Source organism: Tursiops truncatus, chromosome 14 (assembly GCF_011762595.2).
Source record: "Tursiops truncatus isolate mTurTru1 chromosome 14, mTurTru1.mat.Y, whole genome shotgun sequence".
Classification (NCBI taxonomy): Eukaryota; Metazoa; Chordata; class Mammalia; order Artiodactyla; family Delphinidae; genus Tursiops; species Tursiops truncatus.
In genome coordinates this window covers 36,015,923-36,030,994 of record NC_047047.1, presented here as the reverse complement: position 1 = coordinate 36,030,994, position 15,072 = coordinate 36,015,923, and the positions used below count along the sequence as shown (strand labels likewise).

Sequence of the window (15,072 nt, the reverse complement as noted above, 5' to 3'; positions counted from 1 at the left end):
GAGTAGAATGATGGTTGCCAGGGGCTGGGGGTAGGGGTAAACGGAGTTGTCATTTAAAGGGTAGAGTTTCAGTTTTGCAAACTGAAAAAGTTCTGGACATGTTTCACAACAATGTGAATATACTTAACACTACCAAACCGTACAGTTAAAGATGTGTTAAGACGGTAAATTTTATGTGTTTTTTACAATAAAATATTTGTTTAATTAAAAAGTTTCAAGTTTGGGACTTCCCTGGCGGTCTGGCGGTTAAGACTGCGCTCCCAAACCAGGGGGCCCAGGTTTGATCCCTGGTCAGGGAACTAGACGCCACGTGCCGCAACTAAGATCCAACACAGCCAAATAAATAAATAAACATTAAAAAAATTTTTTAAAGTTTATTGGAAAGGTCCAGTTGACAGAAAGGATTATTTTTAAAAAGCAGGCATCTGTGGCAAAAACTCTTTCTAAGCATTTTAAGTACGTTAACTTACTTAATTCTTATAATAAACCTATGAGTTAGGTATTTTTATATTCATTTTATAGTTAAGTGAACTCTGGCACAAACAGGTGAAGTAACTTCCCCAAAGTCACACGGCTAATAAGCCAAGATTTGATACCAAGAAGAATGGAGCAGTTTGCACTTTCCACCAGTAAGAGAAGGGACAATCATGTGGGGTTCTGAGGGAATGGGATCCAAGTCTATGCCAGAGGCTCCCAAACTTTCTCAGTTCATGGCACCCTCTGTGTCTCAGAAATTTTTATGGCTCCCCTAGTCCAAAAGAAATAACAGAATTCAAACAATTTAAGTATTTATATCCCAACAACTTGGTAGCCATTTGAAAACATAAGACACAGAGACTGAAAGAAAAATATATTTAATTCCTAAATAACCACATTACTTACTAATGGGATGTGTGCACTATTAGAAGTTGGGCACTACACAACTTCTCAAACCTTGGAATCAGACGGGAAACCCTTACCCTCATTGTGTTCTATGTTAATTCTTGTGTGGTACTTACTTGCTTTTTTATCACAGCAAGCTCTAAAAAACCAGCTTCATAGAGATATGACCTCCCCCAAAGGAATTTAGTGTGTTTTAATGTTGAAAATCTGCTCTACCTGGAGCTACTTGTTTGTGTAGAATCCAGCAGAAGTCTTGTGTTTTTCTTGAAATTTTAAAATATCCTGCAGGACTCCTGTGAATTCACTGTAATTCCCAGGGTGTATCAGTGCACAGTTTGAGAACTGTGGGTCTAGGTGGGATGCTTGGCTTTAAAAGGAGTAAAGATTATTCCTCTATTATGGCAGAAGGATGGATACAGATAGAGATTTATATGTTTGGCACATAGTGTTAACTGAGATCTCACAATTCAACCTAGGATTCTACCTAGACCAAGGGGACTACCAAATGATAGGTACTTCACTGTGGAAAGCCACTGTGAATATTTTACATTCAACACTATTTTATAAGAAGCATAGTTGCAGCTGCCTTTAATTTCAGTCACTTAAGTAGTATAAATGCTAACCTAATAGTTTTATTTTTTAACTTTATTTTTTAAAATAAGGGGTATAAATCACAATTTGGCAAAAGCACTTGATGTGTTTTCTCTACCAGCTATTTTGGCATATCTATAACACAATATTCTCAAATATCATGAATGTAAAGTTGCTGGGTTCTCACACCCAACCATATATACTAAGTATATATGTACATTTCTAATTGGCACATTCCAAACTGTGCATCTAATACAAAGTTCTAAGTTTGAAGTCATATTTTAAGTTTTTATATAAAAATTAAGTACAAGGACGAAAATATAATGCACTAAAAGTCTTCTCATTAGCTAGCTATCGATGTAAAACTTTACTCCCCCTTTATAAAGTACATACATGTCTGGCATGTATTTGTTTCCATTTTGTAAAATACACACGAAAATCAATGAGAGTCATTAGATTATTCAGATTTTGAACTCATTTAGCTTTAAACATATTTACTATTAACTGTAACTGGATATATGGAGGAAATTCATAGTCCTGAACTGGCTTCCTTTGTGGCAAAATACCTTGAAGCTTCCAAAACATTATTAGACCCAAATGCCAAGGGCAGAGGCAGGGAATTATGAGTTTCTTCAAAGAAATGTTTTTAAATGAAAACAATTAATAAAAGAGAAAGGACCATTTATGAAAAGAACAGGAAGGAAATGCTGATTGATGACACAAAGACACATTATTATGAAGAAGATAAAAATTTTCTTTGTGTCATAACCGTGTTCTAAAACTGGGTCCATATATTACTGTATATTTAAGAGTAAATAGTTAATGTATTGATGAATTATCATAGGTCATCAAACTTTGGATTGAATTAGTCAAGATACAATGTAAATTTTCTATTTTTCCTGGAAAGGAATGATTTTTTTTTCCCTAAAAGAGTAATTATTAGGGCATGATATTAAACTGGCTAGCTGAACATTAAGATTACTCAGGTATAGTACTGTGTGTATGCAAACATACAGATACGTATTCTTATTCTTAATATAAACCTTTGTGGGGGTGACAGCCATGGGCATGCATCACTCAGAGCTCCTTCAGGAGGAACGAATGCTGGGAACACAGCTGACTGACCAAGACCAAATATTCCCTAGGTGGCTACTAGCCAATGGCTGAGCATGGTGTGGTACTAGTCCAACGGGGGACTCTAATGAGCAACTTTGACTCAGGGACTCTCCTGTGGCTGAAATTTTCTGAGCACCATGCTGCAGCCTGAGGCTCCTTATACCCAGTCCTTTCTCCTCATCGCTCAGGGCTCAGACCAGCATCACAGTCAAAAGGCTCTCCTGCCTGCTTCCTTCCCCTTTATCTTTCACATCTCCCCATAAATCACTTGCTGTTCTAGCACTATCTTGACATCTGCTTCTCAGAAGCACTCTGGGCATGTTTAAAAAGTATTTCAGGGCTTCCCTCGTGGCGCAGTGGTTGAGAGTCCGCCTGCCGATGCAGGGGACACGGGTTCGTCCGGGAAGATCCCACATGCCGCAGAGCGGCTGGGCCTGTGAGCCATGGCCGCTGAGCCTGCGCGTCCAGAGCCTGTGCTCCGCAACGGGAGAGGCCACAACAGTGAGAGGCCCGCATACCACACACACACAAAAAAAAAGTATTTCAATTAAAGAAATACACATATAAATTGTTAAAATGTCAAAGAATACTTGGAATTAAAGCAGCTGTTTACTGTCTTATCCCACCACAGCCTCTCATCCCACTTTCAAATGTAACCATTTCAACTCTTGGTAATTTCTCCTGGTTCTACCATCATATTTCTAAATACGTTGTGTCACTTAGAACTGCATTCAGGTGCATGTAATAGAAACCTTAAAAAAAAAAGTCATTACTTAACCGAATGGAAGTTTGTTCTTCCTCACAGAACAAGAAATATGGCCTTAAGCAGTCCACGGCTGAAAAGACAGCTCCATGACATCAACAGGTACCAGAAACCTACTTTTCATCCCCTTTCCCTTTATTAAGTGGCTTTTGATTAACATTACTCCAGCAATTAATTCTTCCCTTTTCTGCATCGACTGTACTACTCCCATTAGCTTACCAACAGGAATAGATGTTATTCCTTGCATCTAAAACAAGAAACAAAAACCTCTTTTTTTATTTTTTTGCGGTACGCGGGCCTCTCCCGTTGCAGAGCACAGGCTCCGGAGACGCAGGCTCAGCCGCCATGGCTCACGGGCCCAGCTGCTATGCAGCATGTGGGATCTTCCCGGACCGGGGCACGAACCCGTGTCCCCTGCATTGGCAGGCGGACTCTCAACCACTGTGCCACCAGGGAAGTCCCAAAAACCTCTTTTAACCTCACCTCTCTCTCAAGCTCCTGACCTATTTCTCCATTTTCCTTTATAAAGTAATCCCTTCTGATGTTGTAAAGTCCTAATTTCTCTCCTCCTATTTTCCCTTAACTACATTCCAGTCAGGCTTCTGCCCATGCCATCTATTGACCCTGCTCTAATCTAGGTCACGAATGACCTCCATGCTACTCCATCCGATAGTCAATCTCAGGCAACTGTTACTGGTATGCTACATACCAGCAACACTCAACTTTCTTCCTGAAACCTAGTTTCCAGGGCACCACATTCCCTTCAGTGTGCTCTACCTCTCTGGCTACTCCTTATTCGTCTCCTTTCTCCATCTCTCCCTTTCTCTCTCTCCAATCCCCAATGCTGGAGCACCCCAGAGCTCCGCCCTTCTGCCTCCTCTAGTTCTCTATCTATACTCACCCCCTTGGTGATCTTCACTGATTTCTTGGCTTCAATACCATCTCTGTTGCTGCCTCCCAAATTTCTCTCTCCAGCCCAGGCCCTTCTCTAAACTACACATTCCTATAACCAATTGTCTACTGACTTCTCTACTTGAATATCTAATAGGCATTTCAAACACTGACGTCAAAAACTGAGCTCCTGATATTGCCCTCAAAAATGTCTCTTCTCAGTCTTCGCCATCTCAGTAAATGGCCATTCTTCCAGTTGCTCAGAACTTTCTCCTATATTCCACATCTGATCCATCAGCAGAATCTGGCCACTTCTCACCACTTAACCGCTCCATGCGGTCAAAACCACCGTTATGGCTGTTCACCTGGACTATGGTAGCAGCCTTCTAACTGATTGCCCTGATTTGATCTTCATTTCCTTCAATGTGTTCGCATCACAATACCTAGAGTTATCCAATTAAAAAGTAAATCAGATCAAGCTCCTCCTCGGCTCAAAAGCCCCGAAGGGTTTCCCATCTCACTTAGAGTAAAAGCCAAGTCCTTCAAAGGCCTGGAAGGCCCTTATATAACTAGTGCCTCATTTTCTCTCTGATCTTAATTCCTACTACTCTTCTCCTTGCTCATCCCACTCCAATCAGATAAACTCTGATGTTTTTCAAACATGCCACGTATACTTCCATCTCAGGGCCTCTGCACCTGCCTGGAACTCTCTTCTCCAGATACCTTCCACGGCTTGCTCCTTTATGTCTTAATCACACGAGGTTTTTACTGGTCACCAGATATCAGGCCCATCCTGCCCTACCATCCCCCACATATACTTCCTATTTTTCTTGCTTTATTTTTCTCTTAACAGTTATTACTTTCTTACATACTCTAAATTTTACTTATCGATCCCTTCTTGACTGTCTACCCTAATAAAACTTAAGCTACAGGGGAACAGGAATAATGGTCATTTTTGTCTGTTTTATTCACTGGCATCCCTAGCAATGAGAATTCTATTTGGCATATACTAGGCACTATATATATATGCCTTGAGTGAAAGAATGGTCAAAAGCAGGGCCCGGTCCCTTCAGGAATATTTCAGATCCAGACTGGAAGCGCAGAAGCTGAAAAGCCACATCCCAATTGAGTCTGGTGTGACATTATACATATATATAAAATAAGTACATGTATTTTATATGTAAAAATACATTTAAAGTATGCAATATTCCTACAATATTTTGCTTTTTTAGAGGAATTTCAAACGCCTCAGCCTGGGGAAGACATATTTTTGGATAGGGGCAGTGGTCTATGGAGAATAATACCACTAGTTTGAACAACCTACTCTGCCCTCATAGCAGGCAGTGAATGGCAGGGCTTTGTGGAGCCACTGGAAGCCCTAGGCAACAGGAAGAGTCAGTAAAACAGTGCAATACTTATTTAAAATTCTGATATTTTGCTCATTATAGGTCTTCTGAGGGGCATTAATTCTGATTTTTAAATGCTGTACAAAAATATGACTTAAAAAAAGTAAGCTTTCTTGTAAGTCCTACCAGGAACCTCTACTTACTTTGGCCAGAACTGCCTCATTTAGCCACTGTGAACAATAGGGTCTGTTCATAAAGAAAAATGGATACTGGACAAGCAACTAGCAATGTCTTCCATATGTTATTTCTTGATTTAGTCATTACCTACTGATTTTTTTTCAGTAAAATTTAATTATCCTATATCTTTTATTATCTTATTAAATATTATTATTAATTCTCCTAGATCAGACTAGATATCAGATCTATCAGTTCCTTTTCTTCCCTCCCTCCAATATCCCTAGGAGAACCTTCTGTCCCCTGCCCCAATTTGGACCAGCTGCTACCTAGGCCTAAGGCACAGTCATCCTAAGATTTCTCTTCCTTTCTTTCCTGTGTAAGATCCTCTGTTTCCTGGATCCTAAGAAATCTTGCTTCTTGGTTCACTCTACTGCTTTAGGGCAGCACATCTTCCAATAACTTCCTGAGAAAAAGTCCATGGCAGGTAGGTAAGATTTTTTGAGAGCTAACTAGCTTGAAAATGTCCTTGCTTGAAAGACAATTTAGAATTCTAGACACAGAATTCTAGGCTAAAAGCTCTTCCCTTCAGAATTTTGAAGGCATGATTCCACAGTCTTCTAACTCCTTGTATTGCTGTTGAGAAGTCTGATTCCCATTCTTTTCTATGTACCTTATTTTTCTCTTTTTTACTGCAAAAGCTTTCTGGATCTTCTCTTTATCTTTGGTTTTCTAAAATTCACAAAATATGTCTTGGTATTAGTCTTTTTTTCAACCACTGGGTCCTTTCAAACTGGAAACAAACATCCTCCAGTTATGGGAAATTTTCTTCTATTATATTTTGTTTGTTTGTTTCTTCCCTCCTGTTTTCTATCATTAGTAAGATATTGGACCTTCTGGCCTGATGCTCTAATCTTCTTATCTTCTATTGCCTATTGTTCACTATGTCCCTTAGTACACTCTGTTCTGCATTATAGGGATATTTTAACTTTATTGTTCAATTCTTCTATCTATGCTGTCATATTTTTAAAATTCATTTTTATTTTTATTTATTTTTGGCTGCGTTGGGTCTTTGTTGCTGTGCGTGGGCCTTCTCTAGTTGCGGCGAGCAGGGGCTACTCTTCGTTGCGGTGCACGGGCTTCCCACTGCAGTGGCTTCTCTTGTTACGGAGCACGGGCTCTAGGCACGTGGGCTTCAGTAGTTGTGGCACAGAGGCTCAGTAGTTGTGGCTCACGGGCTCTAGAGCACAGACTCAGTAGTTGTGGCACATGGGCTTAGCTGCTCCGCAGCATGTGAGATCTTCCTGGACTAGGGCTCAAACCCGTGTCCCCTGCATTGGCAGGTGGATGTCTTAACCACTGTGCCACCAGGGAAGCCCCTATGCTGTCATATTTTTAATTCTCAAGAGCTCCTTTCCTTCTTCCTGAGTATTCCTTTTTCAAAAATAGCATCCTATTCTTGTTTCAAAGATGCAAGAACTTCTCTTATTTCTCTGTGGGGATTAATTTTAATTCCTTGAATTTAGCTCTGTTTATTGTACTGTCCCTGATTCTTTTTCTTTTCTGTTTGTTTTAGCCTCAGACTCATAGATCTTAGATTTACAGATGGAGATTTCCTTGAAAGTACTGTGGATCTCTGGCTCCCTGGTTATATTTATTTTTTTAAAAGATCTTTATTGAAGTATAATTGCTTCACAACACTGTGTTAGTTTCTTTTGTACAACAAAGTCAATCAGCCATATGCATACATATATCCCCATATCCCCTCCCTCTTGAGCCCCCTCCCACCCTCCCTATACCACCCCTCTAGGTTGTCGCAAAGCATCGAGCTGATCTCCCTGTGCTATGCAGCTGCTTCCCACTAGCTATCTATTTTACATTTGGTAGTGTATATATGTCGATGCTACTCTCACTTCACCCCAGCTTCCCCCTCCCCCCCTCAGTGTCCTCAAGTCCATTCTCTATGTCTACGTCTTTATTCCTGCCTGGCCACTAGGTTCATCAGTACTATTATTTTTTTAGATTCCACATATATGCGTTAGCAGACGGTATTTGTTTTTCTCTTTCTGACTTACTTCACTTTGTATGACAGACTCTAGGTCCATCCACCTCACTACAAATAACTCAATTTCGTTTGTTTTATGGCTGAGTAATATTCCATTGTATATATGTGCCGTATCTTTTTTATCCATTCATCTGTTGGACATTTAGGTTGCTTCCATGTCCTGGCTACTGTAAACAGTGCTGCAATGAACACTGTGGTACATGTCTCTTTTTGAATTATGATTTTCTCAGGGTATATGCCCAGTAGTGGGAGTGCTGGGTCATATGGTAGTTCTATTTTTTGTTTTCTAAGGAACCCCCATGCTGCTCTCCATAGTGGTTGTACCAATTTACATTCCCATCCCTGGTTATATTTAAAAGTGAGTCTCCAAAAAATTGATTGGAAGCTTGGTGTGTACAAGGAGGCTTGTTAACTTGGGCTTCACTGTAAGGAGATTTGTTGGCACATCTATATTTTCAAAGGGAACTACCAAATATCAGTATGCATAGGCTTTGCTCTGGGAGTAATAATCTATTTTGTCAGAGAAGGGTCTTCTAAATAAGTTACATTGAGATATAGCCTCGGTGCTGGAGCGGGTAAGGAGTTGGGGAAGATCTCACCATTCCAGATACAGACTCTTACTTAATCCCCTTATTTTCAGTCTAGCCACCTTACTTCTGCTCTGTGCTTAGAATCTTCAAGTCCAGAAACCCCCTAGTTTGGTGTTTCCAGAAAATAATTATCCCATTTCATTTGTTCTTTGTAGAAACCACCTCTGGTTTTCATGTTTTAGCCTACATCCCACTGCCAGGCTAATCTCTGTGCTTTCTCTAAATTCTTATTACCTTTTTAACTTGGTGTCATACAACTTAGCACTCACTAGTGTCCTAGTGATTTTACATGTCTGTTTCCCTTGACTAGGTTATACTGGCAACTCAGCCCACACTTCACACATCTTTAGTGCCTCCTGCAATGGTGGCAGTCAGTAAATACTGTGTGATGGGTTTTGTATAAATAATATGCTATTACTAACAGTTGTAACTTAAAACCATGGTTTGTCAATTATTATTTTATGAGGAAATCGAAACTCATTTTCACACAGTTTGGTGAAAGATCAGGTAACGATGCTATTCATTATACAACTGAGGAAGTTATAATAAAATAAGTTCCTTAAGGTCACAGTTTATCTGTGATATGCTTGGAAAATAATCTCTACTTTTACATAGCCTGTCAAGTAATTCATTACAAGAATTTAAAAAGAAAACTATCTTTTCTTGGCATTTTAAAATTGTATCTGGAAATGTCAAATAAGTATAGAAAGAAATCAGGGTAAAGATGACTATATCATACTTTTATGCTCAAATGTACATATATGATTCAAATAATTTAATCTAAAATCAATATATATGAAGTTACATCTATCTTAATGATAATATTGCTTTTAACTAATTATGCAGTAATCTGCAAATATGAATGTGACTTGAAGCACAATTTAAGGAATTAAAATATTCCACCACAGCAGTGTACAATTTAATAGTAGCTTAATGCTGAAACTATTATTCCCTAAGAATAGTTTGGAAAATGGTTTAAGAAATTCAAAGCAGAAAATTATTAAATACTTTCTCATAATAAAATAATTTTAGGAGATCAAAAAAACAGTGAGAAATATATGTGATACACTTTTAATTCATTTCAAACTAGTAACAGGTACAGTCTGAAAAACCAACTTCAAAAGAAAGTTTTCATATAGAACATATGTATAGGTAAGTCTTGATTTATAAACTGTTCTGAATTTACAAATGGAATTATTTTTTAAATGGTACAATTTACAGGTCATTGAATCACTGAATCAACAACATGAATTAAGCTTTGATACTGATGATAACCTATCAAAAAAAAACCCTTGTTATTCAACAGAGGGAAAAATCCAGGCTCAGATTGCATCCTCTGAAATTCTTTATGTTGTTGTAGTTGCATCACTAATTCCTGAACAACTGAACCTTTCGAAGAAATAAGGATCCCTTAAAAAGAAGACAACCAAGATAAATTCCATATAGCCTAAAGTTGCCCCTTTTTGAGGGGGGGATAAAAGATTTACATTAGTTAAGGAGTGGCACAGTCAAAAACTGAAGAGTCTAACTATGTTAGCACCAAGATACTGAGGAACTTTTTTCACTTCTTTTCTAAGAATTAGAGAACTTTACGTTGCGATCAATGGCTGCCATTTTAGGGTTAAATATATGGGGGAAATTACTAATAGAAATGAAAGCATATGTTACCTTTAGAGTTACCACACTGGATGATGTACAAAAGGGGGACCCTATGGGAGCCTGTAGAGATGATTTACTGATTTTGCAGCTAACAAAAGGTTAAGGGGATCCTTACGAAAATTTAGCTTGAGCACCAAATTTTTAATTTTCTGTCATATTAGAGATCTTTAAGAATAACACACATATTCATATTTTTAGAAGACCTAGCTAATAGTCCTATCTAGAAACTGTGGTAGTGGATGGATAACGTTAGGAGGTCTTTCAAAGGCCCTAAAGATATGGGGAATAACCTGGACCTGTGGACACGGTGGAGGTCAAGTTATCTTGTTGAAATATATCACATCAAGAATGTGCTGGTAGTAAAAGGTCTATTTAAGGCATATCTTATCAATCATAGAAATAAAGCACAAAATATGACAGAACATAATGATAAGCTCCAGTGCAAATGTTAAACACAGACTCATTGGTACAACAGCCTATGAAATCAGTATTTTCAGTTTCCTATAAATTACGGAAGTAATTTTGTATATATTCTATCACACAAATTCCTTTTCTGAGTTGAATTAATTCAATAGTGAGGAATATCCATCTTCATACTCTCCCATACATACATGCACACAAACCTGCTTATTAAATCAAAATGCAATAAAGTCTATTTAAAACGGATTGCGTACTGAGATGCTCCACTGCATATTTTCAGATGCCTGACATGTTCCAACTTACCTGTGCAACAGTAAGGGTGAGGCCATGAGACACACCTCTTACTATAGGTGGTAGGCTTCCCCTGCAGTCAAATAATTTTGAACCAGCTTTTAAAGTGAGTAATGGCATTGAGAAGTACAATTTGAGTTGTACTAAGTTTAAAACTTTCTGGAGTATATTTTGTATTCAAGTTTTAAAGTCTGATTAAAATTTTTATGAAAATTATGAATTTTTAAATAATTCCATCCTTTTCAATAGTATCCTAAGTCTAATTTAAGAAGTACTATGGTTCTAAAAAAGAAACGAAATTGAGTTATTTGTAGTGAGGTGGATGGACCTAGAGTCTGTCATACAGACTGAAGAAAGTCAGAAAGAGAAAAACAAATACCATATGCTAACACATATATATGGAATCTAAAAAAAAAAAAAAAGCTCATGAAGAACCTAGGGGCAAGACGGAATAAAGACACAGACCTACTAGAGAATGGACTTGAGGACATGTGGAGGGGGAAGGGTAAGCTGGGACAAAGTGAGAGAGTGGTAGTGTATATATGGACATATATACACTACCAAACGTAAAATAGATAGCTAGTGGGAAGCAGTAGCATAGCACAGGGAGATCAGCTCGGTGCTTTGTGACCAGCTAGAAGGGTGGGATAGGGAGGGTGGGAGGGAGATGAAAGGGGAAGGAGATATGGGGATATACGTATAACTGATGCACTTTGTTATAAAGCAGAAACTAACACACCATTGTAAAGCAATTATACTCCAATAAAAATGTTAAAAAAAAAAGAAGTATTATGGTTCTAAAAATATTAATTCAACCTTGTAAACAGTCTCTGGAAAATAATAATTATGACAGTTGAGGAGGTAACTAAAGTCACTTTCATGAATAAAGGTAGACTAGTTTAAATAAAAAATGAGCACAAACCAGAGTCCACTAAAATGAGATCTATATTCAAATAGTAGATTAACACAAGTTTATAATCACTACAAATTCAATGTGGTAGATTTATGGATAGAGCCATGGGTCTAAACTTCAAACAAGAGTAGTTAGACCTAAAATTCGTGAATCACATTGTAAGCAAGTAAGAATTTAAATTGATACAGGATATTTAATTCCATAAAACAGTTATAATTATTAGTACTGATGTAACTTCAACTACATGTAGGAGTAGAATATTACTAATGATTCGTTTTATCATAAGCGAGTAAAATTTTTCTAGGCAAATAGCATTTTTTAAGCCTACTGACACAGCTGAGATATTTGTCCATTATTTTATGATCAATGGACAAGTGATTATTATGTCTTGAATCTAGACCCATTCAACATGTAGCTCACCTTGTCCAGGCTCTAATAGTGCTGTACAGAAGAACTTTCTGTGATGGAAATGCTCTGTATATATATTGTCCATATGATAACATGTGGCTACTGAGCACTTAAAATGTGGGTAGTGCAACTGAGGAATTGAATTTTTAATTTTAATTAGTTTAAATTTATATTTAAATAGCCACAGGTGACTACCAGCTACCATATTAAACAGTACAGTTTAGAAGGTTCAAAAAGTAAGAGCAAATGTCTTGTTTTGTTAGGTCTAACTCTAGTCTGCTTGTTGATTTCCATAAGCATGGTGTTCACAAGTGCTTACAAGAGTGGTCAAAATACCTTTTGTCCTATGGTTTTACCTTCATTCATAAATATGATTAAGTCTATGACAAACAAAAAATACCATCTGAAAAGACTGTTACTAGTGCTTATAGTGTCAGTACAACTATACTGATTAATGAGGTAGCCTGAGTCAATCTGTCTAATGTTAGTTCTAGAATGACTAGAATTCAAACTATGAAATACCTGTTCCTAAAAAGTTTTTGTCCATTACCTATCATAACACAAGAATACCAATTACTGCATAGTTTTCAGCTCCACTGGTTAAACACTGCGAAAGCATGTCAAACCTTTTTACCTGACAGACATATTTGTTCTTCCATTTGCTCAGCACACACTGACTATTTTGCATCAGCTCCTGAAGGAAACAGAAAAAGAGAGTGCAGTTGGCTATACACATTGTCGTTACCAGTTAAAGTGCTTCTGATTTGCAAGCAAAAAAAAAGATCAGCATGCCTCACAAAGATGCAACTGTTTTGGAACTCCTCACTGGACAAAAGCAAAGCTATCATCACCAGGAGAGTTGATCCTTTATGAAAATTAAAGCTGTTGAAAGATGTTTTAAAACAGATTTGTTTGTTGCCATTTTTGAAACTTCTGGAAAGATACCTCCAACTCCTTGAGTGAGTCTCGAAGTTTTTCTGGGCGTCTGTTTTTGAGCGTCCATGGAAAATCTCGTGCTGGCAAACAAAACGTGTACTACAGTTAGTTAAACATGGTTTAAAAAGGAAACTCTGCTTAGCAATGTGCCTTAGGAGATTAAAATAAAACACCTCCTTAACTGAAAGGAAGTAGGCTTCACTTCCATCATCAAATGACAGTTTTTGAAAGGCTCTGTCATAAAAACAGGATTTTTACCACAAAACAATCTCCCTGATCAAAATTTTATGATGACAACTAACAAGGCTCGGAGAATCCCTGGGAAAGTTTCCTAGGCCTGTGAATCTAGCACTTAACAGTAAATGACCCACTCTTTACCACAGAAGTAACATTTTCATATAAATAAAGAGTTAATCTGAAAGAAATTCCAAACTGTGCAAGTAGCCTTATCAGATCTGAAAATTCCTATGAGTAAATGAATATAGTGAGGAAAGAAATAAAATTTAAAAAATAACACAGAGAAAATGAATTTAAAATTAAGCATCACACATTTAAACTAAGGACAAATTTGAGGGAAATCCAAGTTTTAACAGATTAGACACTAACAGTGCTCTTTTCTATTTAAAATAATTCTCTTTAAAATCTACACCACAATTCAATAATGATAAGCCTTTGTTTTGTTTTAAATTAAAAGATAAAATTATTTAGTAGAGTCTCAATGTTAGCCTAAGACAAACTAAAAATAGTTCTGTTTAAAAGAATTAACAGAATATTAAATTCATTATAATGATATCTATTTCATCACAAAAACGAATTCATCTCTGAATTCTCCTAAATAATAATTCTAAATGCGTGTGTACATGTGTTTTGTGTGTATGTACATATAATATACAGTATATATAGGCATTTAAATTTTTATAGAATTGCTATTATCTTATTAAAGCAAATTAATGACATTCTATAAACATAATTTATGATGTGCAGAGCATATGTAAAAAGTTTTAAATCTCGGTTGCAGGTACTAATACAGTATTTTTAAAAATTAAATGTTAGCTTGATCATTTAAAATGAGAATAAGTAGGATATTCAGCTCCACCTATATTCCAAATAAAACAGTCATATTTTAACCACATTATACTGTACCCATATTACATATATAACAGGTTTATATATTTGAAAACAGGAAAGACTAAAGAGAATAAAATGCTAATACTGATAATTACAAATCTTATTCTCTTACAATGGGTAAAACATATTAATAATTTAGGCATAATATGGATAATAAAATGTTATCAGAATTTAAGCATGGCACACTTTTTAAATATATTAAATAATATAAATATGGTTCAATAAGAAAGTTTGTGTTTACAGAAGCATATATCTCACCGAACAATGGACAGAGATTTCAACGGTCTAAACGAAAAATTCCTAACAATATAATTCTTATTCACGTTTATGTACCTAAACAATGGGAATTTATAAGAAATTTGTAAGGAATAACATTTTCTATTTGTGCAGAAAGTTTAAAATATGTTTTAAGACTGAATTTTCAGGGATATTAAAATTCCACTTTTATAATAATTCCAAAAAAATATAAAGTAAAACTTACATTCTGCCAGCTTCTGCTTTTCTTCTAAGTTACCATGCTCTGTTGCTGATATTGTGGCAGCGGAGAGATGTTAAAAAAAAAAAAAGTGGAAATCATTTTTATTATAATACTTTGTATTTTTATATGTGCATAAATAATTATTTATACATGCTATTGAGATTAATAAAATATGCTAAACTTTAAAAAAGGCAGTTGAAAAATGCCATAATTTGGATGTTTTCATTTCATAGAAGATTTCCTAAATTTGTAGTGAAAAGGCTTACAAAGCACAACAGGTGGGCCAATATCCTGAGTTCGCAATCTCATCAGATAGGGAACAGAACTGCAACTGAGCCCAGAACAGAAGCTGCTTCAGTCTGTCATCAGAACCATGAAGTCAGCCTATTAGCCACCAAGCTAAGCACACAGGATGCCCACA

The 15,072-nt window shown here is 36.7% G+C and overlaps 1 protein-coding gene across 15 annotated transcripts in view; it reads right to left on the bottom strand.

The window, feature by feature from the left end:
• WDPCP (WD repeat containing planar cell polarity effector) overlaps positions 1–15,072 on the bottom strand; it is a 384,215-nt gene that overhangs the window by 267,804 nt on the left and 101,339 nt on the right. For all 15 annotated transcript variants that reach the window (XM_073791318.1, XM_073791321.1, XM_073791322.1 and 12 more), the window contains exons 4-6: positions 14,655–14,699; positions 13,055–13,125; positions 12,744–12,803 (exon numbers count right to left, since the gene is read on the bottom strand). In XM_073791318.1, the coding sequence (XP_073647419.1) occupies positions 12,744–12,803; positions 13,055–13,125; positions 14,655–14,699 (176 nt within the window). The remainder of the gene's footprint in view (positions 1–12,743; positions 12,804–13,054; positions 13,126–14,654; positions 14,700–15,072) is intronic.